Here is a 26,561-nt window from a genome sequence, read left to right as displayed (position 1 = left end):
TTCCGGAAACGAATGCTGCAAAGTGTCGCAAACTCACGGTTGACTGTAGCAGGGAAGTCACTGTGTAAATAGGGAATTGTGATCTCTAGCAGTTTTAGAAACATAATTCAATGCCTATTTCGCTACATGACGACGACAGTTAAATACAGCATGGAGGAAATGGAAGAAGACCGTTTAGATGACCACAATCACAACTATCGTGATGGCCCAAGAGATGCTCACACCTTCATGAGAGCACAACTGTCAAATGAAGCCCAACTTTTCTGCTCGCCCATGATTAGCACAGAACCAACAGGATCTTGCAGTGGGATATCGTCCAGACGAGAACTACGATACATGGATTCGGATTCTAGTAGCATCAGCAGCGAAACCAGCGACACAGACAGTCCCAGTGCCTCGGCGTCTACGCCTGGAAAACTAACCCTCAACTCGGCTACAAAGTTTTGTAAGTGGGATCTATGCGCCAGAACGTTTGCTGATTTTGGTCATGGCCTGACTAGCTATGGGCATATTTATGGTGCTAGCTCTGATTCTTTCTCCTGTCTCAGTTGGCATCTTTTTTCCCCCGTTGCAAATAAGATCAGATCTCACAATTAGCATCACCCCACTTAATCTGCTTAGCCTACCGATCACTCAAGGTGTCCCCTTTTGTTTTGATATAGTAATGAACTCGATGACTGTAGAGGATTACAAGAATATCTACTGGCCCAAGCTGGAGAACGCAATTGAGCACTTGCTGACCCAGAGCCCCTCCGACCACAATTCCATATCCTATGAACAGATATACAGGTAATTTGGTCATTGTCACATTAGTAAAGGGCTCCACTAATTCAGCTGTGTAGCTACTAGTTCACGGAAAAACAGCACATTTGGTCTTTAGGATATGCATTTATTTGATTTATTAACATTTCCACATGTTGTATTTTCCCCTAGCCATGTCTATAAATGTGTTTGTCAGCAACACTCAGAACTACTCTACAATGATTTGGTATGGAAAATTTCCAGTCACTTAGACCAGGTTTCTGCTCAGCTCTTGGTAAGGACACTAACTAAAAATATTTTTTTAGTCAAATGCATAGTATTGCAGAGAATTACTGAAATGGCATGGCATTTTGTATTTATTTATTTATTTATTTTTTTTTATTTATTTATTACAGGGCAGTCTACCTGATGGGTTCATAGAACACTTTAACCTTGTCCTCACTCAGTACACAGCGGCTCTGCAATGCATCGTTCCTGTGTTCATCTACATGGTGACTCTCTTGACCTCATTCTCATATTCTGTACTGCGTCTGTGTTATTGGTATTAATGTGTTTGATGACAAATGGGGAAGACGTTGGCACAAACAAACCTCTCAAAAGTTTATTACTTAATGTTACAATTTGCATTTTTTCACACTCAGTACATTTCTGTCGTGTCATCTTGTTATCTTTCATGGCATCTAGAACAAGTTTTACATTGAAAGAAAGCTAAACCAGGACCTAAGGGATATCCTTATGAAGCTTTTCTCTGATCATGTTGCAGAAAAACATGTGAACACAATAATACGTGAGTGTGTGGTGCCTTCACTTTTTCTAACTGTGTTTTCCTGTTGTGCTTAGGACCATTCCAACAGTCACAATTAGTGCATTTGGCAGCATTTGGTTTATGAGTCATGGATATGGTTACTGCTTATGTTTGTATGACAAGCTCAAATGCATGCAGAACTGTGAGTGGAGTCACTTTTCTAAATGTTGTGTTTTCTCTGGCTTAATGCCATTGTCACACACACACACACACACACACAAACAAACAAACACAGAGACTTACACACATACAAGAACATGTAGGCATGAGGTAACTCAACAGCCATATTGAAGCCATTTGAAAAGCAATATCTATGAAATCTATTTGAGAGTGATTGTATTGGAGATTGCCAGATCATCTAGTGAAAGCGTCGTTCAGAAAAAGGAAATAATAACTGCATGAGTAACAAGTCAGGCATGTATTTCTTATATGAAGTTGTATTGCGGATGTGAATAGTTCCTACATCCATTATACTGTATCTTCATTAATGTGTTGCTTTTGTCATTAGCTCTTCTCCAAAAAGCCCATTCCATGCCTTTTCAAGTCAAGCCATCAACAATGGCTAATGTTGTGAAAGGTCTCTATGCCCTTCGACCAGGTGAGTGCCTGCAAGAGACTTTGTACTTTTAAAGTGCTCATAGTATTGTATACTTGGTTCTGTGATATGCTATCAACGATATTCTGTCTACTCTATAATTAATAGAATTGAAAATGTGTGACTTTTGTTGTATATAATGTTAATAATCTTATTTTGATTTTCTATGTATTCTTAAAAGACTGTATCAGTTGTAGTGTAAGGATGATGGTATCTTATGTGATATTAAAGCCTTGCTATTCCTCTGTAGAATGGTCCAATCTCGCCCCAGCTCTTTTTTCCCAATTCATTCCTCAAATCCATCCTCCGACTATGGAATCACAGCTTTCCGATTATGCTGCCCAAGACCAGAAATTGCAGATGGAACTCTCTCTTAATGGGTTCTCCAGGTATGGAACATGGACTGCAATTTTATCACCATGCTTGTAAATAGCACCTCTGTTGTTTAACATGTCAGTGTAGCAGTCATCAGAACCTTTACTATTAACACTTTCAGAGGAGGCTGTCATGTGTTGTGTGTTAAACTACAATAAAAAGGAAAGAGTAGTTCATAAAATTATATAATGATTGGCCATTATATTAGCAAATTTGAAACAAAATAAGGGAAGCAATCCATCTGAGGGTGTACTTTCTGGTACTCCTCTGAAGCCAAGGGACTCAGCCGCCAAGAGATAGATGCTCAGTCTGGTCAGACATGGGTTAAACTGTGGTTAGATTACATAACTTTAACCCTAATTTTAGCCCTGATTTGCAATCCAAGATCGTCTTTTTGAATCTGTCAGCTTTTGCTCATCAGAGGTCTCAGAGGTTTCACATTATCGGGTAATCTGTGATGGTCAAAAAAGTCCACTTCATTGTCAAAGCCAGGAGTATGTCAGACATTTGAAAGTTTTCATTTTAAAATTGGGCAGTGTGCCACAGGAGTCGCCATGAAAACGAGACCTAAGGGGTCTACAAGTGTGTGAGTCATTTTGTTGTTTTGTTGTTTTTCATTGTGGATTAACATGAAGAGTATCCAAATTTCAATTTTGTTGGCCGGAAGGGGTAAGAGTCAGATGACTGAGAGAATCTGCAGATGAAGGCAAGACTGAAACTAAACCACATAGAGGTTTAGGAGGAAGAACATTAGTCTGTGCCTGACAAGATGTCTGTTGTGACTCACGAAGCTGGTTGCCACATGCTGCAAGGAAATGCAAGTTAAGAAGTCCTGACCGCAGAAGTTTCTAAAGGGCAAGCAATGTCTTGTAGGAAACCCCAACAGTAATGCTAGCATGATTGGCTGCCTCTGATTAGTGTGGGCAAACTCTGAAGGAAACCATTAGGTCTGTTAAAACCATAGACTCATAACTTTAGATGAGGGTGGGTGGCTGGATGAATGGGCGGTTAGCAGGACCATTCCCTTGGATAGACTTGAACAAGAGTCTTGGTGGTTCTGAAAGCTCTTTAGAGGACTTCAGGGGGCGCTGAGAGGCTGGAAGTAGATAGGCCGGGGAAGAGTGGTGCTCATAACAGTCTACAGGCCTTTGATTCCATCACTTCTACGGTATATGTTCAGTTTGGCGTGGATTCACCTGAATACTTTCCATTCATCTAAGTTGCACACTGAAGACACTCATTAAACCTATTTGAAAGAACAGCAAAGCTGTTTTGTATCAACTGGTAGGAGGAAGGGAAGGACTGACATGAAATGTGCAGTTGTAATTACATTAGAATTGTCTGAATTTTGTAATATAAACACAACAGCATTGGAATTGGATGAATACTTTCTGAATACACTGTAGCCCTAATTTCACTCGAAATCTCCTGAAGTTGGTTGATGTTTATTTATTTGCCGTTCCACAGGGGGGACCAGTCACGCAAAAGAGCAAGCGAAGAATCGTAGCAGTTCACACTACATCGATGTAATCGTAAGAGTTGTTGAAGCACACTGGTCACCCTCTCTCCACAGGCACTGCCTCTGTACCCCCTGGCTCACATGTGTTATGCATGACCATCCTTTAGATAGCCCCTAGTGTCAGCTTTATTTGACGAAAGCCCACTCTCCATAGCTGTGAGTTCTTCTCAGGATTGTTTATCTGATGTCTCTTAAACAAGAAAACTGGATGATTTTGTATGATTTGATGATTATTTGTATGATTTGCCATTTCAACAACAACAAAAAAAGTTTGTCCAGATGTTGACGAAAGGCGTGCCTTTTTGTATAATTCTGTATACGCCAAAACAAATTCTTGTATAATTTATGAATTCCCTGCATCATGGTAATATTTGTTTTGTGCGTACTTGTTTTTTTTTTACACTACCACAGAGTGCATTACCGAGAGGTCTGGGAAAGCAGTATGCAAGATGTCAAACACAGTTCTAGTGTCAGTAACTTTGTAGTGATCTTCAACATGTTTTGTGGCTTGGTATGAAGAAATCATGGTTCCTCATGATAGACCTAAATGAGTTGGAAGGTAAAGTGACTTAATCAGCAGATAGCAAGTCTGGCTGGAGTTTATATGCATCTTCATCCACTGTTTTGTTTTACATGTCCTTCATTAAAGCATTCAGAATGTAATTCTCTGTGATATCAGGAAATGTGACCGACATTAGTGTCATAATTCAGTTCATAAAAGCTCTTAAAATGTCTTTGCATGCCACACGTGAAAGTTTGATTACACGGTATGCAACATTATAAGCTAACAGGGATTTGAACAAGTTTTGAAAATCTTGACATGATATCCATTATGAGGTGTTGTGTATTGATCATTTATGGGGGAAATTATATTTTTATTATATTCATTCATTTGTCTTAACATTTGGGTTGCCAAAATAGATCTTTTTTTTTTTTTTTTTTTTTTGTGTTTGTGTTTAACACCCTCAGTCAGTTCAGGTATTTGCACTGTTTTAGGTGTAATCCAATGCCAAAGTACTGTTAATCATTATTTCCTGTGTAGAATGTTGTGGACTCACCCATGTTCTAATCATGTATAGTTTGACTACTTCTTTCAATTAAACACACTTGAAAATTCACATGTTTGTTTAATATGCATCCTATTTATGCAACAGCTTTTAATGAAAAGTTCTGATATATTATTTTAAAGTTCTAATATATTAATCTTATTCTATTGTATTATTTCAGTAGATCTCTGAATAACAGGGTATTCTTGAATGTTACTGATATTTCACTTCTTTATTACCAGATCATTTTCTACCCTGGAGAGAAAGATAAACATCGCCACTTCAACATTCAGCAACATTCATTGTACTTTTAACACAATGTATACTATTTACTGATGGACATGTTGAAGTAATGTGCAACTCTTTGTTTAAGTGACAGCACTGTTAGTCAATACCAGTTATCTGCTGTGTTAACGTTAGTGTGTCAGAGGCTGGATGAGAGGATTTCTAATTCTGTAGAGCTGAGTCTTTTTGACAGACTAGCGTAGGTGCTCTTCTGATGCAGGAGTCCCTTTACCGATTTCTGCTGCCTGGCCAATGAGGAGGGGCGCTCCCCTGCCACATGGTTTCGGGCCACCCCAAAATAACCTGCGACCAGTGTGCTGACAAATGTTGCTACTTTTACTGGTGACAGGTTGCCCCAGCTACTAGCCTTCAAATCTCCCCCTTCAAACCCCAAGGTTAACTCTGTGTAAAAAGTAGAGGAAACACGGGCAGCTGCCCTCGGGCCAGTTTCTCCTGGGGGGCCTTCACTGGACAGCCCCGGAATACGCTCGGCCACGGGACAAAACACACACACGCCCCACGCACGTACACAGGTGTGCTTCAAGGACTGCCTGATTCAGGAGCAGCCTCCTCCGGGTTAAAGAGAAAGGTAAAGCAGCCCTGTTCATTCCCTGTCATTACCTGATGGTCATAGTATCCGTTGGACTGGCTGCACTGCTGATTACATTAACTTGTTTGTTTTGGTATGCGCATGCAGTCATCCTGGACTGACTCAACTCTCCCATGCACTGCCCTGGTTTCTCAGGTGGACAGGGAATGCAAACTTTAATGTGACAGTAACCAGAGGGAACCTGGCTGAATACATGGATAGGGGCGAGCGCACTCCGGCTCAATTTGTGTCTATTTCTGCTGATTTGCAGCGGGGGGTTGGTAGCGTGTGATGTGTTTTCACACTTTGCATAATGTTCCCTTGGCTTAACCGTAAACCGAAGGCCTGGCCACTTTCATTTCTGATCGGATTTTAAGACTGACTAGATGTGTTATTATTTGCTTCAAAGTGACAAGAGTGATGAAGCAAAGTGATTTTCCCTGATTTTTTCATGTAAAGTGACCCCACGCTATAATTAGATATGACTTGGGAGAGTTGGACTCTGTTTGCAAAGGATTAATGTACACACCAGCTGCCACAGCAGGTCTATTGGAAGGGCATTGCTGCTGTTCTTAATTGCGCTGATTTGAGTGTCAGTAGCATCTGTTTGCCCTATCCCGTTTCGGGATTCAATAACGACTGAGGACCAGTGTCAAAAACTGTTTAGTATCTTCGTGGCACTAAGTGCCTGTGTAACTGTCAAGGGATTCAAGCTTTTAATAGACAAGACAAAATCAATGAGATAGATGACGGATTGTATTAGACATTTTCGATATGAAAATTAAATACTGTTTAGTAAAAACACAACTTCAATATCCTTTTAGTACAATGTTTGGCTTTTTGGGTCTACATACTGTTGTTAGACAGGGTTTTGGGTTAGGGTTTTGTATTTTCTGTTATTAAGACACACTTTGCAAAAAGATAAATTATAAGGTAACAAAATATATTAAATGCTTTCAAGCACAAGCATTAACCAAGCTTTAATCTATCTGTGCAGTATACAGTATCTTTTTATGTCCTTCATTAGCATGGTTAAAGTTGGTCTGAGTGTGTGGTGGATGCAAACGTTTGGAATAGAGAAGCACAACTAAATATGTGAGTCTGTGATATTTTAAGATGTCAGTGTAATTGTGGAAAGCAATGTAAAACTATTTCTTGAGCTATTTTGTAGTCTCACATGATCTGTTTGCACATATCCACTCTTGCATTTAAGTGTCAATAGGTTTGTATGAGATTTGGTCCTCATTTATTGATGATCAAGTTGGGGTTCTGCATTGATATCTGATAATGATACAGTGCTATGTTTTTGTTTCTAGAGGCACACAGAAGAACAGAATGGACCAGCCCACATCACTGTCACAGTTTTTGCGGGAAAACTACCTGGCAGAGGCCAGAGCTCACCACAGACACGGAGAAGGGGGTCACTCGGACTCGTCCCCCTCGCGGCGTCTCCTGTACGGGACTCTCAAAGGCAAGGCAGAGGATTCTGGGACGCGTGAGAATACTCAGTTCCCCGATCTGTCCGCTTTTCTCAGTCAAGAGGAGCTCGACAAAAGTGTCAACCTTGCCAGAGAAGCCATTGGTCACGAGCCCCATGAGAATGAAACGTCCAATGAGGCCAAACCTCCACAGACGGCCCCCTCTGTGGCCCCAGCGATGACCTCGTCTATTATCAACCCCCCTGCGGACAAAACTGAGAACACCTCACTAACACAGCCATTCACATCAAACAGACAAGCGCTCCAAAACCCAACGCCCCTCCATGACGGTGTGATGAGGAACAACAGAGTTCCCAGGGAGCCCTCTCAGGACTTCAAGCGGCCCATTAGGAACCAGCCTTATGGCCTTGAGACTCAGTCCAAAAAGGAGTTCCTCAACAAAGCGGCCGACTTCATTGAGGAGCTCTCCTCGCTCTTTAAGGCCAACAGCTCCAAGAGGGTACGGCCACGGTCCTGCAAGGCCCACAGGAGCAGGAACAAGCCCCAGCCGGACGGCATGGCCTTCAGTCTCAATGTGGCTGATGAGCGGGAGAGGCCCATTCACTCCTTCAGCACTGACCCGTCAGAGGCCCTGTGTGAGGACTTTGCCCAACAGGAAGTGGAAATGACAGAGCAGGAAACGTTCATGCCCGGGGATGATGCCCTGGAGGAGGAAGCTGCGGCTGAAGGTGAGGCCATGGCCGAGGTCGAGGGTGATGCTGAGGCCATTGCTGAGGCAGAGAATGAGAACACGGCCTTGCTGGAGGGCCAGACCTCAGAGGAGCCCGTCTATGAGCCGCCCCACTTCATCCAGAAGATTAAAAGCCGAGAGGTTCCTGAGGGAAGCAAGGTCCAGCTGGACTGTATTGTGAGAGGTCTCCCTGTGCCTGAAGTTCGGTAAATAAAACACACAGCCTCAAAATCAAGTTTATGTTAAGATGTATGTAAAGCGACACATACTAGAAAAAGTTTTTCACAACATTCACTAATGTTTATAGTAGTTGCTTTTAGCTCAATATGTAACTAGCTATTCATAAGTAACAACTATCAATTTACCTCCACTGAACAAAACTCATCAGTCTCTCTGTATAGATTTTACATGGCTGTCTACTTAGAGGTAATTTATGCTGACAATAAAACCCATCCGTTTATGTTGACTTCTGACATTTGATCTAGAGTAGCAGCCATGTTCCCTCCTCAGTTTTTGAAATCCTATTTCAGGGACAAACAAAATGGTGTACGGCTGTGTCATCATGTTAAGGGTTGTTCTCAGAGGAAATCCCATAGTGATATATCCATAAATCATATACTTGTCACGTCCTCCAAAAATAGCTCCATAGATACCAGTCTCGTGCACCTTATTTTCACTCTCATTCTTCAGTCCATTCAGATTATTTAACAGCAGCGTCTACTGGGTAGGAATTAAATGGAGCTGTCCATGTGGGGGTAGTAAGTCGACTTAGAAAGTCTTCTGTAGTGTGAAGTGCAGTGGAGTGTCTGACAGGCGACACAAATGGACAGCTGTCACTAGTTCCAGTGTCATTTAATCAGCTGTCTGAGACCGTGTTATGTCAGGAACATTAGGTCATCTCAGCTTTGTTAACAGACACATGAGCATGTGCATTTTTGTGAGTCAATGTGTGCGTGTACGTGTTTGTTTGTGTGTGTGTCTGTGTGTCTGTGTGTTTGAATTTGTGTGTTCTTTCGTATGCATCTGCTTGTGTGAGTGAGGGTGAGAACTTGACACACTTGAAACAGTTTTCATTGTGTATAGTCCAAATCCTCACCCTACTGAAGAGCTCAGCAATAAATAGCTGCATTAGAATGCTCCATTCTCAGCATTTGTCACGTGCCTGGTCCTGTGTGGTGTTTGAATTGATAGACAAAGACAGAAGTTACCCAGAGCGGTCAGGGTAACAACTCGTGGGTGTGACGGAAAGGTCCCAGTGGACAATGTTGACAAGAAGCAAGTATATTTGGCAGTGGGACTTCCATGCTGTGCGGACAATGGGCACATTTGGGTTTTAGTTTCTTACACTTGGAGGATGATATTGGAATTGACTTGAGAGACTCGGTAAGAAAGGCTCTCTAGCTTTCAGCGCAATTTATTTATTGGGGTTATCTTGATGAAGCCAAAGCCAAATGTCTATGTTAGTTTCCACACTCTCAACTGTCTTGTTAGCATGCTAGCATGTGGTTCTCTTTGAATTTGTGATGTGGTATCTTTTTTTGTTCTTATTCAGCTTGTCAGTGTGAGAATCTGCAACAAACTGACTTATTTCATCAGTTAATTATACTTTCTTTGGGAGAAGACATCAACCTCCATTAGAGTATTATTGGCTATTACTTTTTAAAAATTAAAGCCAACTTCCTAAACAAAATTCCAACCAAACAAAAATCCCATCAAGTTCTTATTAATTAAGGATTTTAAAAAAAAATCCCAATATGTCTTTTCAGCCTCGTTCATGTCATTTTTTCAGTGACGTGTCTAGGTCGAGTGTATGCTCAGCACTACCTGGTCAGCAAACATGATCATATGTGCAGTAAAACTATGTTTAGCACTGTGTGTGTGTATGTTGGGTATGCAGTCATATTTGTGTGCTTGGTCAGGCTTAACTGGGGCTTCCTGCGATGTTGGCCTGTGTGTCTGGAGGAAAACTAACCCCTGACAGGTGCAGCCTGGAGGACCTAGCGAGAGGACTGTCCCACTTTCCTACCACTCACACTGTTCAATTACACCCGCACGCATGAGAATGGACATGCGTGAGCCAAAGTCTGACAGTACATTTTGATCATGTTGCACTGTTACAATAGGACACCCCTGTCACAGCCTATGAATGCCAGGGTTTGATGTAAGGATAGTGAGAGTTGGGTGATGTGTCAATGGAATGAAGTAAGTTTCCTCTTACACTTCTCCAGTGTTTTGTTGATTAGGGCTGATTAACAAAGTCTTTGCTAGTATTCCTAGATGCAGTTCAGTGGGACTGTGCTTGAAAATGTTTTCAGTAAGTCTTGCTTGTGCTGGTATTGTACCAGTGTCACTGTTCAATTCAGTTATTAAGGAAAGTGGCTATTTGTTTTTTTTTTCTTTTACTTGGGACAGATAGTTGCTATGGAATATACCCATATTTATCAGTTAGTGTGCTTCTGTATACCTTTAGTGTTTGCTGTGTTTGTATTGTAGCTATTATGTCTCAATGTGGAGAGCTAATTCTGTTTAAGTCATTTTACCACAGATGCTGTGTTTGTATCGGAGAGAGTATCGGAGGATAGCAGAATAAACCCAGTATTGCCAGATTTTGTAATGAATCATATGATTTGTCCCTCAATATACTCTATGGTGTACTTATATTATCGTTAAGAGATTTTTCACCATTTATATATAAACAATGTTTAAGCTATACATACACTATTGGATGTGTCTAAAGTTAATTGCTGTATCAATTAACTTCTGGTTCGTTGGATGGCTTGTTGTTGTGCCATGTATTTTCCTGGCACAGCTAATCAGGTCTTGGAATCCTGCTATCTGATATCACTGATATGAGTAGATTCCGTTGATGTGGGGACTGTGATTCAACCAAGACCCATGCAAAGACTGTCTCACTCAGTCACACCTGTTTGTTTATCACTGGGGGTGTTTTACACACCAGCCATGCTTCATCAGCCCAAAATAAACTGTTGCTAATCTTAAAAGCTAGAATCTAGCGGTGGGGGCAGAGCATAGGCATGCGCACAGAGTCAGGAGCTCATGTCAGTCCCAAAGAGAAATGGACAGAGAAAAGCACAGAGGGAAAACATGATCATTTGGAGTTCTTTATGCTAAATGAGGTGGCCTAACAAAGCCATAGCAAGCCAGGCCTTAGCTCCAAAATATTTGTACATATTTTTTGGTTTGGGTACCTCTGAATAGATCCTATTTCATGTTAATTTTATGAATATTGACTAAGTATGAATATGTTGTAGTTTTGTCCTATATATGCTAAATGTTAATAAGGTGTATAATCATGTGCTATTGTCCACCCAACAAAGGGTTTCAACTTCAGCCCCATAACTGTTTTGACACCACATGACAACATTGGACTGCATGTGTATATTTTGCCCAACTATTATTTTGATGTAAATGTGTAATAATGTCTGTTTACAAATCATTCAAAGCATATTTTTCAATATTTATTTTTATCCCCATGTGAATAATTAGCTGCATTACTGACTAACCAGTAGCAAATGATTGTTGCACTTCTAAATGTAAAGGTTATTAAATCCACAAACAATGTCATATCTGGTAGTGAATTAAATCTCCTATTTGTCTTATTTCTACATTTAGAATGCTTGAGCCATGTATTTACAATTTATAGAAATGCAATTAATTGTAGTAATTCTTACCAAATGCATCAGTTATAATAGGCTTTCATGTAAGTCATATGTTAATACCAATGCCATGATTATCTCTGGTCAAATGTGTTGTCCTTCAGATGGTTCTGTGAGGGGAAAGAGTTAGAGAACAGCCCTGACATCCAGATCATCAACAATGGAGAACAGCACTCCCTGATCATAGCTGAGGCATTTGAAGAAGACACAGGACGCTACTCCTGCTTCGCCTCCAACTTCTATGGCACAGATTCAACATCAGCAGAGATTTATATTGAAGGTCAGTATTTTATGTCATTATTTGGGCTCTTTAAGTTAAAGCTCATTTCATTTGACTGACTCAACATCTTAATATGTTTTGTGTTTTCTATCATGTGTCTTGGATTACAGGTGCCTCCTCTTCAGATTCTGAACCAGAGCAGCATTTTGACCATTTAGCACAGTGAGTTGAGTGTCAGTCAACAAAGACAACAGCACTTGAAATAAATACAAATTAAGTTGGTACTGATATTTTTTTTACAAATCTCTTTGTTGTCACCACATGGAAAATGGTGAAGCTTACCTCTTATTTGAATGTTCTTGTGAATCTATCAAGGGTGCAAGGGAAAGCAGTCCAGTCCCAAACCACATTGCCTTCAGCCTCCAGCAGTCAGGCTAATGCGTTTGTTGAGGACTCGTTGTCTGCGCCGGCAACAGTTTATCCTGAAGCTGCGCCACCCTCAGAGGTTTCCACACAGCCAGCCACCAGCGAGGAGCTGTGTCCACCTCCACCTGCCCAAGTCCTTTCCACACCCCTGCCCACTACCCAGGTGGTGTCTCCACTGGCCGCCCCGCAGCTTGAGCCAGCTCCTCTGACGATCCAAGACACCAGCGTGCCAGTCCTCACCCAGGAGATTCCTCTCGAGCCTCCCTTACTTGAGCAGCCAGAGGTCACCCAGGTGGCCTCTGCAACGGTTAGCACTCAGTTGGACTCAAGCCCACCACTGCTGCCCCCCCTGGGCGTCCCCTCCTCTTCCCCCGCCTTGACCGCGCCTCTGGCCATCCCCGAGGACACAGCGGCACCTTTGGCTGAAGTGCTTCCCACATCGCTACCTCCACTTGTGGTGTCCACCCAGTCCAATGGACTCGAGGTAGCACTCTGATTCAAACGTCAATATAGAACGTCCTCAAAGGCAGTGCTGCTTTGGTTTTGGAATATTTTGATTTGCACTGTTCCGGCAGTTACGAATTTAGTGTGTCATTTTATGTTTCTCTTTAAAGGGTCAGAATGGAGGCAGCTATCCGCAAGGTTTAGATGGAAGGCCAATCATGGCGGCCCCTGTTTTTACAAAGGTGACTACTTTTGCCAGCAGCAGTTCAGAAAAATGTTGCTTATACACAAATGTGTAGCAGCTAGTGAAATAAATAACAAGTTTGGTACAAGTTTCTTTCTACCTTACTTTAGTTTACTTGTCCTAGAATATTGTAATTCTTGCTGCTGTAGAAATACTGGTCAGTTTGCTGTTTTCCTGTAAGAGCCTGTGTGTGAGTATAAGCGGTGTGTGTCTGTGTTTGGCTCAGAGTTTACAGGATGTGCTTGCGTCGGAGGGCCAGCTGGTGGTGCTAGAGTGCCGGGTGAAAGGAGTGCCCTCCCCGAAAGTGGAGTGGTACAGAGAGGGGACTCTCATAGAGGACTCGCCTGACTTCAGGATCCTGCAGAAGAGTAAGACGGCACACCAGCAGTTCACACTCATTTCACTTTAGAGACAGTACATGTACAGTACTTATTTGTGTTCTACTACTACCCTCTTCTACTGCACTTTTTACCCCCCCCCCCCCCACTTTGCACAAATAGGCTGACACCAGACATAATTTCACTGCATTTCTTACTTCCAGTAACTATATGCATGTGACAATAAACTTCCTTGTATCCTTGTATTTTGTTAATGACTTGCTGAAATCCCTAGTATGGTAGGGAGCGCCTCTGTGCACTAACTTTACAAACAACACGTATTCCAAACAATCTACAGTATCTGCAGCACTTACATTGTCATGTCTTTCAGTGTCGTAATAATGACTGCTTTTCTTTTCTGCAGAGCCCAGGTCTTTGGCAGAATCAGGTATGCATTTAACAGGAAACTGTAATTCAACAGGACTGAATCATATATTCTGGCATGGAACCTTGTCAAGTCCCTCTAAACCTTTAAGCTTAAGTTTATATATAGTCCATCATAATCACTTATTTTAATCACATATTCAGTTACTATCCTTGCTAGAGGTCATTCAAACACAGAAACATATATTTTACATTGAGGCGATCGGCCCAACCCCTAATATTAAATAATGAAAAAGACCTGAACCAGAAACCTTTGTGTCTGCGTGTGTGCGTGTATGCGTGCTTGTGGGTGCGTGCTTGTGTGTGTGTGAGTGTGTGTGTGTGAGAGAGAGAGAGAGAGAGAGAGATTCATCCTCCCCATCTATCCTCCCCATCTTTTTATAGGAACAGTAACCTTCCTTGAAGAGCCATATTAGTACTTATAGTCTAAACATAATTACACAAATCTTTCCAGAACTTTTCGGATAAATGAAATGTTTTTCATAGCCTGGAGTAATTTTCAGATGGGAAGCTTGTGTTCTTGTGTCTCTCTGAATGAGAGCCAGTGTAGCAACTGAGTCCTAACCATATAAGGTAGTCAAACAGGCTTATGTCAAACACTGACAACCACAGACCCTTTCAAGGTGTCCAAAGCCCAGGACAGATTTGAATCAACAGTGCTACAGGTTCTTTACCCATTTAAGTAACCCCAAGATATAGTCCGAGACAGAAGTACATAAAGGCAGAAAGAGAAGACACTGTTTAATGAAAATACAATATATTGTTGGTTGGTTTTTACCTAGACTTGTCACTTGACACCGTGATTTATAATTTCAGTATTCACTTTTTCAATATTCCTAATTTACCTTATAAGAGGCCTCTGTAAACAACAGTCCGTGTTAATGTTATCAGTAGTCAATATGTTATGGCTGTGTCATATCCCTTACCCTTGTGTGGACACAGCCAAGTGGGCGGCCTCTGAAATATGTGTGTGTTTATTTTTGTGTGTGTGTAAACCCAAGAGGAGATATGCACTTTGGTTATTGCTGAAGTCTTCCCTGAGGATTCTGGGACGTTCACTTGCACGGCCAGTAATAAGTATGGCACAGTCTCCAGTATTGCAGCACTGAAAGTGAAAGGTAATACTTTGCTTGCTTGTGTGACGTTTACAATGACACAGTACACAGTATGTATAAGAAAACGCACATTGTCCCACACAGTAGTGTGCAGAACAATGATTGACTTCATCATTGATGGATAGGAGTGTCCCCTATGTTATTTTTGCACCCTATTAGGCAATGACACCAACACAAATCATGTAAAAACACTGTCCAGCCTAAATCTGGAGACCACGCTCAGCAAAGTGTCTAAACAGACAACCTCGGAGTATAAGGCATCCAGTGTGAAGTCGCAGCTGGACGGCTCCCTGACCAACTGCAACAAGGCTTACTCCAGTACCCTCTCCCTCCATCCCCTCAGCAGCAGCGGCCACCACTTAGACGCCTACAGCACCAGCATGCCCAGCCTTGACCCACTAAGCCTCGGCAGCCCACACCTCGACGCTTTTAGGTCCACCCTGCCCCGTGCCGCTGACCCCACCAGCTTCAGTATGCCGCGCCTCGACCCGCTGAGCATTAACCAGAGCGCCGCGCCATACCAGCCCCCCAGCTCCCGCCCCCTCCAGCTAAATTCCACCGCCGCCAGCCTCTGGCCTAACAACCATGCGGCCGACCCCGGTCCACCCGCGGAGCCCGGCCCCGTCCCCACCCCAGCAGCCCCCGCTGAGCCTCTAACCTCTTGCCTCAAACCCCAGCTGGACCAGCCCTCAGCACGAGACCCCGAAGCCCAGACCCTCCTCTCCTGCAATCCCCCCGTGGGTGCCGTGCCTCTGCTCTCTAGGGCTGAGAGCAAAGCCAAGCCGCCTGAGCCAAAATGCACTATACCCCTCCCAGATCCCCCTGCGTCCTGCCTCAAGTCCAGACCGGAGGGCGTCCTAGTGAACCACAGAGAGCCACGGTCAGCGTCGCGCGTAGGCCTACGGGTGCACTTCAGACTTCCAGAGGATGAGGAGGAGGAAGAGGTGGAGAGTGGGGACGGATCCAGCACCCATGAGGACCCCTCACCCAAGGAGCCACCCCCTGTACTGGCCAAACCCAAACTGTAAGTACCCTGACGCATCCTGATGGGAGACACATTTCATTGGACTGAATATTCATTCATATTTTGTTGCTCTCTATTCATTCATATTTTGCTGCATGTTTTATAGTGCTATGTAGTTTTTTATTATGAAACCAGAAATAACCTTACTTAATGAATTTATTGCCAAGTCAGCTTCAGATGTAGCTTGTTTAAGGGTTCAGTAGAATCGGCACTGATGTAAACTAGCTCCTCTGCATATTAGCATGACTGAGCGCTCCCAGTCTGAAGAGCTGCAGCTCTAGTCAGTGTTGTCTCTATATTGGGAAAAGTAAACATTCACCAAAGGAGGGCTGAGCCTGTGCTCTCTGTCCTTGCTGTCAAAGTAAAGTGGTCCAGTCTGAGATTTGCTCATGCCCTCTCTGCATTATGTGGAGTTTTGCGCACTGGAAGAGCAAGTGGGAGTATTTCAGAAAGTAAGTGCAATTTCTTGTTGCTCTGCATAGAACACAACTATTTCAGCTTAGTGTGGAGACAGACTATCCATTTTGCAGAAGCTTTTTATTCCTTACATCAACCTTCGTCTTCCATTCCCACTTATTTATTTTTGTAAATAAGTATCAGGTGGTATTTTTGGGGTGTAATGGAATATGTCAGTGAAGGAACAAGAGGTTCAGTACACTTTATGGGGGCATGAGAGGACATTTATTTGCAGAACTTTCCTGTGAAAGTAAATGGTAGCTGAGCTTTTTTTAGTATTAATGGTCTCATGGATTATAACTGCGTTCAACATGATGCGTTTATCTTTTTTATACAGAACAAATCAACACAAATATTGAGGCAAATAACTTGTGATACAATAACTGGTGATACTCAAAACTTGTGATACTCTTGTCTGCATGACATAGCATAGTCAGCAGCATAGCATGTGATACACAAAGAGTGATGTGCTCAGGCTGCAGAGAGTGAAGTGCCATCTGTTTGTTGTGTGGGCTGTTCAAGATATTCCCCATATTGGGCGCTTGGCAGCAAAAATTATTGGAATTGTTTTTTCATGTCTTTCTTCAGTTAGGTGTGATGCCCTAAGCCCTAAGGCATGGCTGATGCACCAGAGAGGTTGTTTGTAACTGCTCCTTTGTTAAAGAAAGAAAACAAGGCTAATATTGTTTTGAGGTTAACGTTGGCTTACAATCAAGTACGTCTGTGTTTCTCTCCTTCTGTTTGTTGCCCTGAATGGTTTCCATACTGTTGTACTCATGGTAGTGTACAAAATGATCAAGGACATACTTTTATAAGGTGAGAAAAGATTACTTCTCCACTGCCTATTATTATTATAAGTGGTAGTACTAATATAGTAGAAATAGTTGTTATTTTTCCACCCAGTATATTTCTATTCAGCACTGAGCCTCTTATACACTTGTAAACGTAGACAATAGAAGACAAAAAGTCACCTCAGCCTTTGTCTTGTCATAAAGTGTGTGTGTCAATATTGTGTTTTGTGGACTTAATAATGTAGATAGATAGATTGATTGATAGATAGATAGATAGATAGATCGATCCTTTATTGATCCCCAAGGGGAAATTCAAGAATGTTAATAACACTGTTTGGTGTCAAACCACAGATCTGAGATCAGATGTGATTATGTATGTTAAGCTTTCGCTGGCTGTGCTCTTCTGCAGGGACCCTGTTCAGCTCCAGCTGCTCCACAACCAGGTGCTCTTGGAGCAGCAGCAGGAGGGTGGCCCCCCGAGCCAGGACAAGCCCCAGCCCTCCCCCTCCCCCTCCCCCTGGGCCAGCAGATCCCCTCAGGAGGCTCCAGCAGCACCACTCCACTCACCTTTCACTGACTCGTCCTGTGTGCTGCCCATAACACATGCACCTGTGCAGGCCAGGCCAGCCCCGACCCCAATCCCACCTCCCGCTCCCCAGGACTCGAGGCTGGTTCCCCAGTTCAGTCCAGCAGCTCCTCCTGTTCTATCTCCCATGATGCCTCGAGTGGCGTCCACCTCCGCACCTCCTGTTAGTATGTCTGCACCCACAGCACCCAAGCTGGCAGCCCCCCCAGTCGCCCAGATGCCCCCAATGAATATGGCTGGCCTGAGTGTGAGTGCGGCCCCTCCGCCCCACATGAGTCCCATGGCTCCTCCCACCTCAATGCCACGCCCTACAGCACGAGCTACATGCCCGCGGTGGGCGCTCCGCCTGTGCCCAAGTTCATGACCGCACCCACGTCACCGATGAGCGTGGCTCCCTCGTCTCTGCCCACCGTCAGCTCGTCGATGCTCAACATCGCTCCGCTGACCCCTCTGTCTCCGGTGCTGTCCAAACCCCCAGTGGCGCCGCTGAGTCCACCTCCACCTGTAGCCCAAGCTCCAGCACCCCAGCAGAGCCTCCCGCCACTTCCACCCGTCAGCTCCCTGTTCACTGGCGCCAGCAACTCCCAGAGCTTCAGCTACGCCCGACCCAAAGAGTTCATCGCCGCCCAGACCCTCTCCCCCGTGAGGAGCCCCTCTCCCACTGAGTCGCCGGTGCCCCTGCTCCACGAGCTGGCTGCCGAGCTCAACCTCAAGCTGGCCCGGGAGATGGGCTCTCCGCTGAGCCCGGCCTCGTCCGTCTCCAACTTCCCCACGTCTCCGCGCGTCTTCCACACCAGGGTGCTGGAGCCCCCCACCAGCCCCACGTACGTCTCCTCCCCGACCATGATTCCTCCTGCCTTCCACAACACCCCGTTTCTACGGGCCCAGTCACCCCCCCAGGCCTCGTCCCCGAGCTCCAGCAGCTCCACGCCCAGCCCCATCCAGAACCCCGTGGCCTTCCTCAGCAGCGTCCTGCCCTCGCTGTCCTCACTGGGGGGATCCCAGTCCACCAACTCCATGGGCCTGCCAAAGAGGGCCCCCATTGTGTAAGTACACTAACACACCCCACTCAAATGTAGAATTGAACATTGGCATTTGACTCATTTGAGGCTGCTTGACACATAACTGATGCCTTGTCTCAGGCCTCAGAGCATTCTGAGGAAGACAGCGCGAAGCCAACGGCTTCCATCAGATGAGGATATCCGTGAGAGTAAAGAAAGCCTCATTCACGATATCGAGAAAAAGCTGAGATTTAAAGAAGACACTATACGCCAAGGGGCACAGGTATTAGACATTTTTATCACTATGTATATTAAATTGGTGATTTTAGTTCGCTTGCGTATTTCTACTTCAAGAGAATAAACACAGGAAGTGAACAGTAATCAAGGCATGTTGCAAAATTGATGTTGCATTTTGAGATATAGAGGAAATGAGAAATCCATTTAAAATCTATGACTTAGATAACACAAAACAGAAATATAGAATTGCTTTTTGAAACTGTGTGTGGTAGAGGTCATAAAAAACATCAGAAATGTTGGAAAAAGAAACAAGGGTCAAGGCAAACCATATGACGAGATCCAGCATATACGGTTTAGATTTGTTTCTGTGGTTTCTTTGTTATTTCAAACCAAAAACGTCCACCGTTACATAGAATCAGTTTACAAGAACACAGGAACTAAGAGTAGTGTTTTTCTGCAGCCAATCATCCATATCTAAAGATATGAGGAATACATTTGTAACTGCAGATAAAGTTCTCCAGACCAGACATTTTTATTTTACATGTAATGTCCGCACACTACAAAAGGAGCTTGTGTCTGTCAAAGCATTAGCCACACATTCCATACAGACTGGATTCCCAAAGTCAGCTTCTTTAGTGGTATGTAGCTTACACCTTTAGGACAAAGTCATGGACATAATTTTATCCAGGAAGACACATAAACTTTCCAAGAATCTTATTCAGACATACAGTGGCTATCTGCAGACATCCCAGCACAAGGCTCAGATCTGTTCAAAGGACACTAGACCTTGGATCTACATAGAGCTGAACCTTCTAGAAGCGCATACTGACCTCTGTCATATCTTGTCATCTTCATCATTGTTATCATCATCATCATAATCATCATCATTCCCATAACAAGAATATTCCCACTCGTACAAATCTCACTAATCCAATCCCTACTACACTTGAGTCAGTGTGCAGGGCCTGCAACAGTGCCATACGAACCCAGCAGGAATGGGAGTGGAATGTGTGTGTCATGTCATGTCTGTCTTCACCCTTCATCCCTGTCCTCTCATAGAAGCTGCCCTATGAGGGGAAAGCAGCGAGCAGACCTCTTGGACCAAACATTCCCACTGCAACTGTCATTAACTATGACGAGGTACAAACCCAGCATCCCTCTACCGCCCACACCGCTTTGCTTACTAGCACTGTGGGAGACCAGCAGGGGTGTGGTGGAGGTGGCCCTATAGCATCCGCTTTTATTCACTCACTCTTTTCATCCATTCATCCATTCATCCCTCCATCCTGTAATGTGATGTGGGCGCTTTCGGCTTCTGTTCATTAATAGTCTGATCTGCATGGATAATCACTATTAGAAGATAATTCTCATATCACCTTCTAAACCACCACCTGCTTCTTTAGCTCATAGTCACATACCTCAATTTGCAGACAGGTTGGTCAATGTTACTGTAGATGGGTGACTTGTATGTAAACTTAATTCATTAACTCATGAATAGGCGTTGGCATGTTCTGAAGGGTAAGTAAGTGAACATAGTGGCATAGTGATTATAGTAAGTGAACAAGTGGCATAGTGATTATAGTACATGTATAGATGAACAGTTTTCTTGTCATCTCTCTCTGCCAATCTCTATAGCTGAATGTCAGTGCTAAGACAGAAATACAAAACAGATATGGTGAAGTAATCTATGCTCTTTTGTAGGGTAACAAACATGTATCCAATATAGCTCTTATGTCTGAATCTGGTATCTTCAATGAATTTGTTTGACAGTCATCATTCTCCCAATTCAACACACACACACATACACATATACACACACACAGTGATCACAGGTCACCGGTAGCCTACTGTACATGGTTGAAGCAAATCCCTAATTTCCTAGTTTACAAGAGACAAATAATCTTAATTGATCATTAAAAGTACCTACGAACAATAATCAAACAGTATTATGTTGTAAATAATTGATCATTGATTAAATGACTTAATGTCTTATTTCAGTCTGTTCTCTGCTTTCCCCTCATCTTTACCAGACTTTTCGAAATCATAACATAACTATCTTCTTTTGGAAAAAGAAGAGTTTGTTTTCTGATTTCTAGAATACTTATAAAATGCATAACATATAAGTTATACGTATTGTCCCATAGCTATTCACTTCTACTTTAAGTGCTTGGTTTGTCAGTACCTCTGTAACTGCATTGTGTTTGATCGACCGCTCCTGCTCACGCCTGCACCTACCCAGATTTGACCCGCAACTTGCAGCACCTTTCGATTGGAGACGGGCATGCTAGAAAGGGAGCCGTGGGTGCCAGCATTTCTTACTAAAATGTCCCTTTAAGGCCTTGGGAGGGAGGTTTACTTAACGTACATACTGTGCAGCTACCGATACACATCTTCTCATCCGGACTGACTGAATCTACTCATTTGTCATGCAGATCTAGAATGTTTATATTATGGTGAGATGAATAAAACAGTAGTCGTGCCAGTGTTGGGTAAGATGCGGAATCAGCAAAATGCTCACATATTTGACTGATCATTTTAAGACATTTATATTAAATTGAGGACCATTAATAATGGTCTGTGAATTAAGATACAATAAAAATAAAACTGAGAGTATATTAAACGTGTATTTTTCATGGGTAGTTGGGCAGTATTGGGTAGGTTTATTAAATCCTAGAGAAACCCTATGACTCTTCGCTATTTCTCTCCAGGAGTACAAGGTGTCGAACTTCGAGCAGAGGCTGATGAGTGAGATTGAGTTCCGTCTGGAGAGGACCCCAGTGGAGGAGTCGGATGACGACGTGCAGCATGACGAGATCCCCACGGGCAAGTGCATCGCCCCGCTCTTCGACAAGAAGCTGAAGAACTACCGGGCGATGGAGGGAGCTCCTCTCACATTCACCTGCAAAGTAGTTGGAATCCCCATCCCAAAGGTGTAGTAGTGCCATCTCATACTAACCTCACAGTGTTTCCCATACATTGACTTATTTGTGGCGGCCCACCACAATATCAACATTGACCACCACACAATGATTTTCCAGGTTGTACTAAATTGTGCTTAAATCTGGTTAGCATCATAACCACGCTGCACTAATTTGTTAAAAACTGTTGCATTCAAGTTAATTCTGCAAACCTACCACCACAAATAGAATTTAATTCTGTGGGAAACACTGCCTCGCATCTCTAACAACCCTGTTTGCCAGTGAGGCATTTCACAGTATGGAAACCATGGTGTCCATGTCTTGTGATCTAAACATGCTTCCTCCGTTAGGTCTACTGGTTCAAGGATGGGAAACAGATTCTAAAGAAAAATGATCACTACAAGAAATACAGGGAGGGCGATGGAAAGTGTGCTCTGCACATAGAAGCAGTCACTAATGACGACGACGGCAACTATACAGTCATGGCTGCCAATCCACAGGTATGTCACAGCTTTGGACTCAGCATTTCATTCATTAACATTCAGAGAGCACATAGTCAAATCCATGTTTGTATCTAAGGGGAGGATGAGCTGCTCTGGCCATCTGATTGTCCAAACGGGTCCTGTGCGGAGTCGGCAGCAAATTATTAACTCTCAGAGGTGGGGGCAACTCGTACAGTAAGAATTATTACAACTAGCAAAACATATGGTGATAGGTGGTGACCTGGTGCTCTCCATTACGTTAGAGTACGGGCTCGGGTCCAGGAAGTGGAGGAAGGAGAGCCAATCCAGGAGCGCTTCTTTCGGCCTCACTTCCTGCAAGCTCCAGGGGACATGGTGGCCCATGAGGGGCGGCTCTGCAGACTGGACTGCAAGGTACGTCACCCCAACATCAATACTACACCCTGTGCATCAGTACTATAAATAAATTAAGCATTAACTAACCAATTGATAACAGCAGCAATTTGCCCAAAGAACTATTGTCAAGTCATTGGATGGTGTGTTCTTTAGGTCAATATGGACATCGCTCATGTTTGTCCACAATACAAGATATTGATAATATTATCATAATATTACCGTACTGTCAGAAGCCTAGGCCTACAGAAAGTAAACACAGAATAGAATAATGAAAGGGGAAAATAAAATCAAATGAATCCTAAATGATATGCTCCTCATCTGCTGGCTGGTATTGGGTAGCTATGAGTAGGCGAGTTCTGGGAAGTCCTGCTGTGCTGTGTCAACATTTGCCATGAATATGCATCATGAAGAGTGGATTTAGACACTTGCTGTTTGTACCTCAGTGTAAAGATAGCACTTTCTGTAGCTTGCCAGATCACGACCATGATGTCTCTTCATTAACTTGTTGAGTAGGATATGGCATCAGGATTTACTGTGTTTATAATAGCCCCAAATGTACTTTGTGTAAATCTGTGCTTTTGTATTCTGAAGGTGAGTGGGTTACCAAACCCAGAGATCATGTGGTTACGGAATGGGCAGCCCATTTATCCAGATTTCACTCACCGGATGCTGGTGAGAGAAAACGGCATCCACTCGCTCATCACTGACCCGCTGACTAAGAAGGACGCTGGCACCTACACCTGCATCGCCTCCAACAAAGCTGGCCAGAGCTCCTTCTGCCTCGAGCTGAGAGTCGTGGGTGAGCTGCTTCTCCTGTGAACCTGCACTGCATGCACAAGAGAAATGAGCTGCCATTATGATACATACATACCTACAAGTGTATTTGGAAATGTTTATTGAAAGAGGGGGGTGTCTGCGCTTAACCATAAATGGTGGCCCCAATAGAGAGACGGTGGTTACATAATGCAAGTACTTTTTGTCTTTCAGAGAAAGAGATGAAACACCCGCCCCAGTTTGTGGAGAAGCTGCAGAACACAGGCATCGCCGAGGGTATCCCCGTCCGACTAGAGTGCAGAGTCGTGGGCATGCCGACACCGGTCATCTTCTGGAAGAAAGACAACGAGACCATTCCCCACTCTAGAGATCGTGTGAGGTAAACAAAGTCTTGAAACTATACTTTCAGATTATGCCAAAGTAAATTGGCAGGTAAAGAGGCTAAATGTGTCTTTGAATTGTCCTCACCCAGCATGCATCAGGATGCCACTGGATACGTTTGCCTTCTCATCCAGCCTACCAGGAAAGAGGATGCTGGGTGGTACACAGTTTCAGCCAAGAATGAGGCTGGCATCATTTCATGTACAGCAAGGCTAGACATTTATGGTAAGAGCACAGCATTTATGTTTATACCTTTTATTATAAATTATTTTCAATAGGTGATGGTTTCTTAAACAAGCTAAAATGAAACCCCCTGACATTATATCATTAACCAGTCTTCCGCCATGATAGAAACTGATCCAATGCTAGAAGCTGATCTGATATTACACTTTTTTAACATTTTAACAATGTCACTTCTTATGTAGCTTCTGCAGCTACATTCAACTGATCACACTGCTCAGAAAAGGTAAACTCACTGTACAAGGGAGCGAATGGTTGTTCTAAGACCGTTAATTGTGCATTTTAAGTGTTGTAGAAAAACAGTTCTTGTACTACTGGAGATACAAGGTGGTCTCAGAGACAAACTCTCTGCCAACCATGTCCTTGGTCAGTCATGACCTGTGTCTGGATTACTAATGCCATTCAACCTCAGAATCATGTTATTCTGGTCCATGCTCATTTGTAAACAGTAGCTGTGCATGCAAGGCATGGTTGGAGCCATGTATCACACTAACACTCCTGAACTCCTGCAGTGTTTTCTCATCGGCATCACATAGATCATCCTAGGACAGTTGTGACATGTGACTACTGGTTTGCTCGTCCAGGTTGTGTGACCAAACGTCGCTCGTTTCTTTTCTGTGTCTGTCTGTCTGTGTGTGTCTGTGTGTGTCTGTGTGTGTCTTTGTGTGTGTGTGTCTGTGTGTGTGTCTGTGTCTGTGTCTGTGTGTGTGTGTGTGTGTGAGTGAGGAGTTTTGTGTGGTGTGATGGAGAGCTTCAGGCAGATTCTGATGAGCTTGTTTTCCTTCCTGTCCGCAGCTCAGTGGCACCAGAACATCCCTCCACTCCCCCAGAAGAAGAGCACGCGCCCAGTGAGCCGCTACGCTGCGCTGACCGGCCAGGGCCTGGACATCAAGTCAGCCTTCCCCTCCAGCGACAACTGCCCCATCCTCTTCGCCAGTTCCCCCACGGAGGCTACCCTGGAGAGCGAGGAGCTGTGAGGGGGGGGGAAAAGGGGGGGGGGTGCTTCGGGACCCCCACCCAGCCAGCTCTCAACCCCTCAGACACCACCTGTAGACTGTGCCAGAACAAGTCTAGTATGTTTTTTTGCAGTTTGATTGTTGTGGTTGACTGTGCTTTCACAGGGTATATTCAAAGAGAGTAATTGCTAGTCAACGATGCTGTTGTTGCTCTTCGGTCATCTCTCTATTTTGTTATGTTCGTCAGGCACGTTGATTAAAAAAAAAAAAAGTCACAGTTTGCTTACAGTAGTGATCTCAGTGTGAGGATTCGTCTCACCACTTAGTGTTGGGGTTGCATAGTACGGTACGGAAGCCTACAAGTGGCTGCCAGTGGTGGAAAGTATGCAATGTCATGAGTGCCATTTAGTAATCTCAGTCACTCATTTCAGAAAGCAGAGGTTTCATCTCTGCACCATTCCAAATGAATAAAACTAGATATTGCTGATCGATAGCTAAACTAGTTGTTGGGCTTCACTTCTTTCTCCACTGGCTGCCACTTGAGGTTTACCATTCACAAATGCAAGGATGATACTGTAGATGGTAGTTTAGCATGACTTCAAAGAGCTCACAAATCATTTGAACTGAGTTTAAACTGGGAATCTTCCTGCTTGATGCTATGCAGTTCTAATGGAATATTCTGCAAATCAACAGATTTTAATCGCCTTTTGGATTTTGTGAACAAATTCAGCTAAATCCAGTACATTTAAAGTGACCACACCAGTTGCCTATCAGTAATCATAGACAGTACTGAAATTATACCAGTGTTGCATTGTTGTAAAGATCTTAATATCTTAAAGAGTCATATGACTGCATAGTTCAAATACATGATCATATTTCCATTGTTAAAACATAATCTTTATTTACTTAAAGTGACGGCCTCCATACTCTTGTGGAAAGGTAACAGTGCAGATTAATGTGCTGAATAATGTACTGAAGGCTGAATACTACTTTATTTCTCTTACTGAACGTTTGCACAACACCTTAGATGAGAGTTATTTAATATACAATATATAAGATATATAAAATTTGCCATTTTGTGAGTTACAATTTTGTCAACAAATATGTGCACTCTTCAAGAAAGCTTTATAAGACGTTTTTGAATGGGATTCATTGAGAGCCGTGTACGCTGGGTGGGTGTGTGGAGAACACTTGAGTTGAAATGTTATTTAATAGATTTAATGTTTTAAGGCAAATATTCAATTTGTGTAAAGTCGCACCATGTAAAATAGATGTCCTTTTCTGTGAATAAAGTTCTATTTATTCAAA

General features: G+C 43.3%; 2 protein-coding genes across 5 annotated transcripts; both read left to right on the top strand.

Moving 5' to 3' along the window:
* The first annotated feature begins 32 nt into the window (after positions 1-32).
* On the top strand, positions 33-5,174 carry cacul1 (CDK2 associated cullin domain 1). Of its 2 annotated transcripts, XM_048269207.1 has the most exons (9): positions 33-445; positions 663-789; positions 934-1,036; positions 1,158-1,253; positions 1,447-1,549; positions 2,076-2,165; positions 2,413-2,551; positions 4,005-4,069; positions 4,468-5,174. In XM_048269207.1, the coding sequence occupies exons 1-8, from the start codon at positions 127-129 to the stop codon at positions 4,042-4,044; spliced, it is 1,017 nt and encodes a 338-aa protein (XP_048125164.1). In that variant the 5' UTR covers positions 33-126; the 3' UTR covers positions 4,045-4,069; positions 4,468-5,174. The 2 variants fall into 2 exon arrangements, with proteins under 2 accessions (XP_048125164.1, XP_048125163.1); XM_048269206.1 differs by having other exon boundaries at positions 4,005-5,174.
* A 12,941-nt stretch (positions 5,175-18,115) lies between these two features.
* Positions 18,116-26,561, top strand: LOC125311301 (myopalladin-like). Of its 3 annotated transcripts, XM_048269205.1 has the most exons (12): positions 18,116-18,935; positions 19,032-19,173; positions 20,187-20,267; positions 21,836-22,057; positions 22,396-22,545; positions 22,625-22,704; positions 22,791-22,920; positions 23,494-23,701; positions 23,890-24,055; positions 24,149-24,282; positions 24,483-24,523; positions 25,093-25,229. In XM_048269205.1, the coding sequence occupies exons 1-11, from the start codon at positions 18,214-18,216 to the stop codon at positions 24,503-24,505; spliced, it is 2,058 nt and encodes a 685-aa protein (XP_048125162.1). In that variant the 5' UTR covers positions 18,116-18,213; the 3' UTR covers positions 24,506-24,523; positions 25,093-25,229. The 3 variants fall into 3 exon arrangements, with proteins under 3 accessions (XP_048125162.1, XP_048125160.1, XP_048125161.1); XM_048269203.1 differs by lacking the exon at positions 24,483-24,523 and having other exon boundaries at positions 25,093-26,561; XM_048269204.1 differs by lacking the exons at positions 20,187-20,267; positions 24,483-24,523 and having other exon boundaries at positions 25,093-26,561.

The sequence above is a fragment of the Alosa alosa genome, chromosome 18 (assembly GCF_017589495.1).
Source record: "Alosa alosa isolate M-15738 ecotype Scorff River chromosome 18, AALO_Geno_1.1, whole genome shotgun sequence".
Lineage (NCBI taxonomy): Eukaryota > Metazoa > Chordata > Actinopteri > Clupeiformes > Clupeidae > Alosa > Alosa alosa.
The sequence above is the reverse complement of the archived record's forward strand: the minus strand, read 5'-3'. Positions and strand labels throughout refer to the sequence as shown.

What these genes read in the sequence shown, in the direction of transcription:
- cacul1 (XM_048269207.1), top strand. Translation starts at nt 127, where the DNA reads ATGACGACGACAGTTAAATACAGCATGGAGGAAATGGAAGAAGACCGT. An exon ending in ACATGTGAACACAATAATAC is followed by an intron (nt 1,550 to 2,075) that starts GTGAGTGTGTGG and finishes TTTTGTCATTAG; the next exon opens with CTCTTCTCCAAAAAGCCCAT. An exon ending in TCTCTATGCCCTTCGACCAG is followed by an intron (nt 2,166 to 2,412) that starts GTGAGTGCCTGC and finishes ATTCCTCTGTAG; the next exon opens with AATGGTCCAATCTCGCCCCA.
- LOC125311301 (XM_048269203.1), top strand. Translation starts at nt 18,214, where the DNA reads ATGCCCGCGGTGGGCGCTCCGCCTGTGCCCAAGTTCATGACCGCACCC. An exon ending in CTATACGCCAAGGGGCACAG is followed by an intron (nt 19,174 to 20,186) that starts GTATTAGACATT and finishes GTCCTCTCATAG; the next exon opens with AAGCTGCCCTATGAGGGGAA. An exon ending in CACTCTAGAGATCGTGTGAG is followed by an intron (nt 24,056 to 24,148) that starts GTAAACAAAGTC and finishes GTCCTCACCCAG; the next exon opens with CATGCATCAGGATGCCACTG.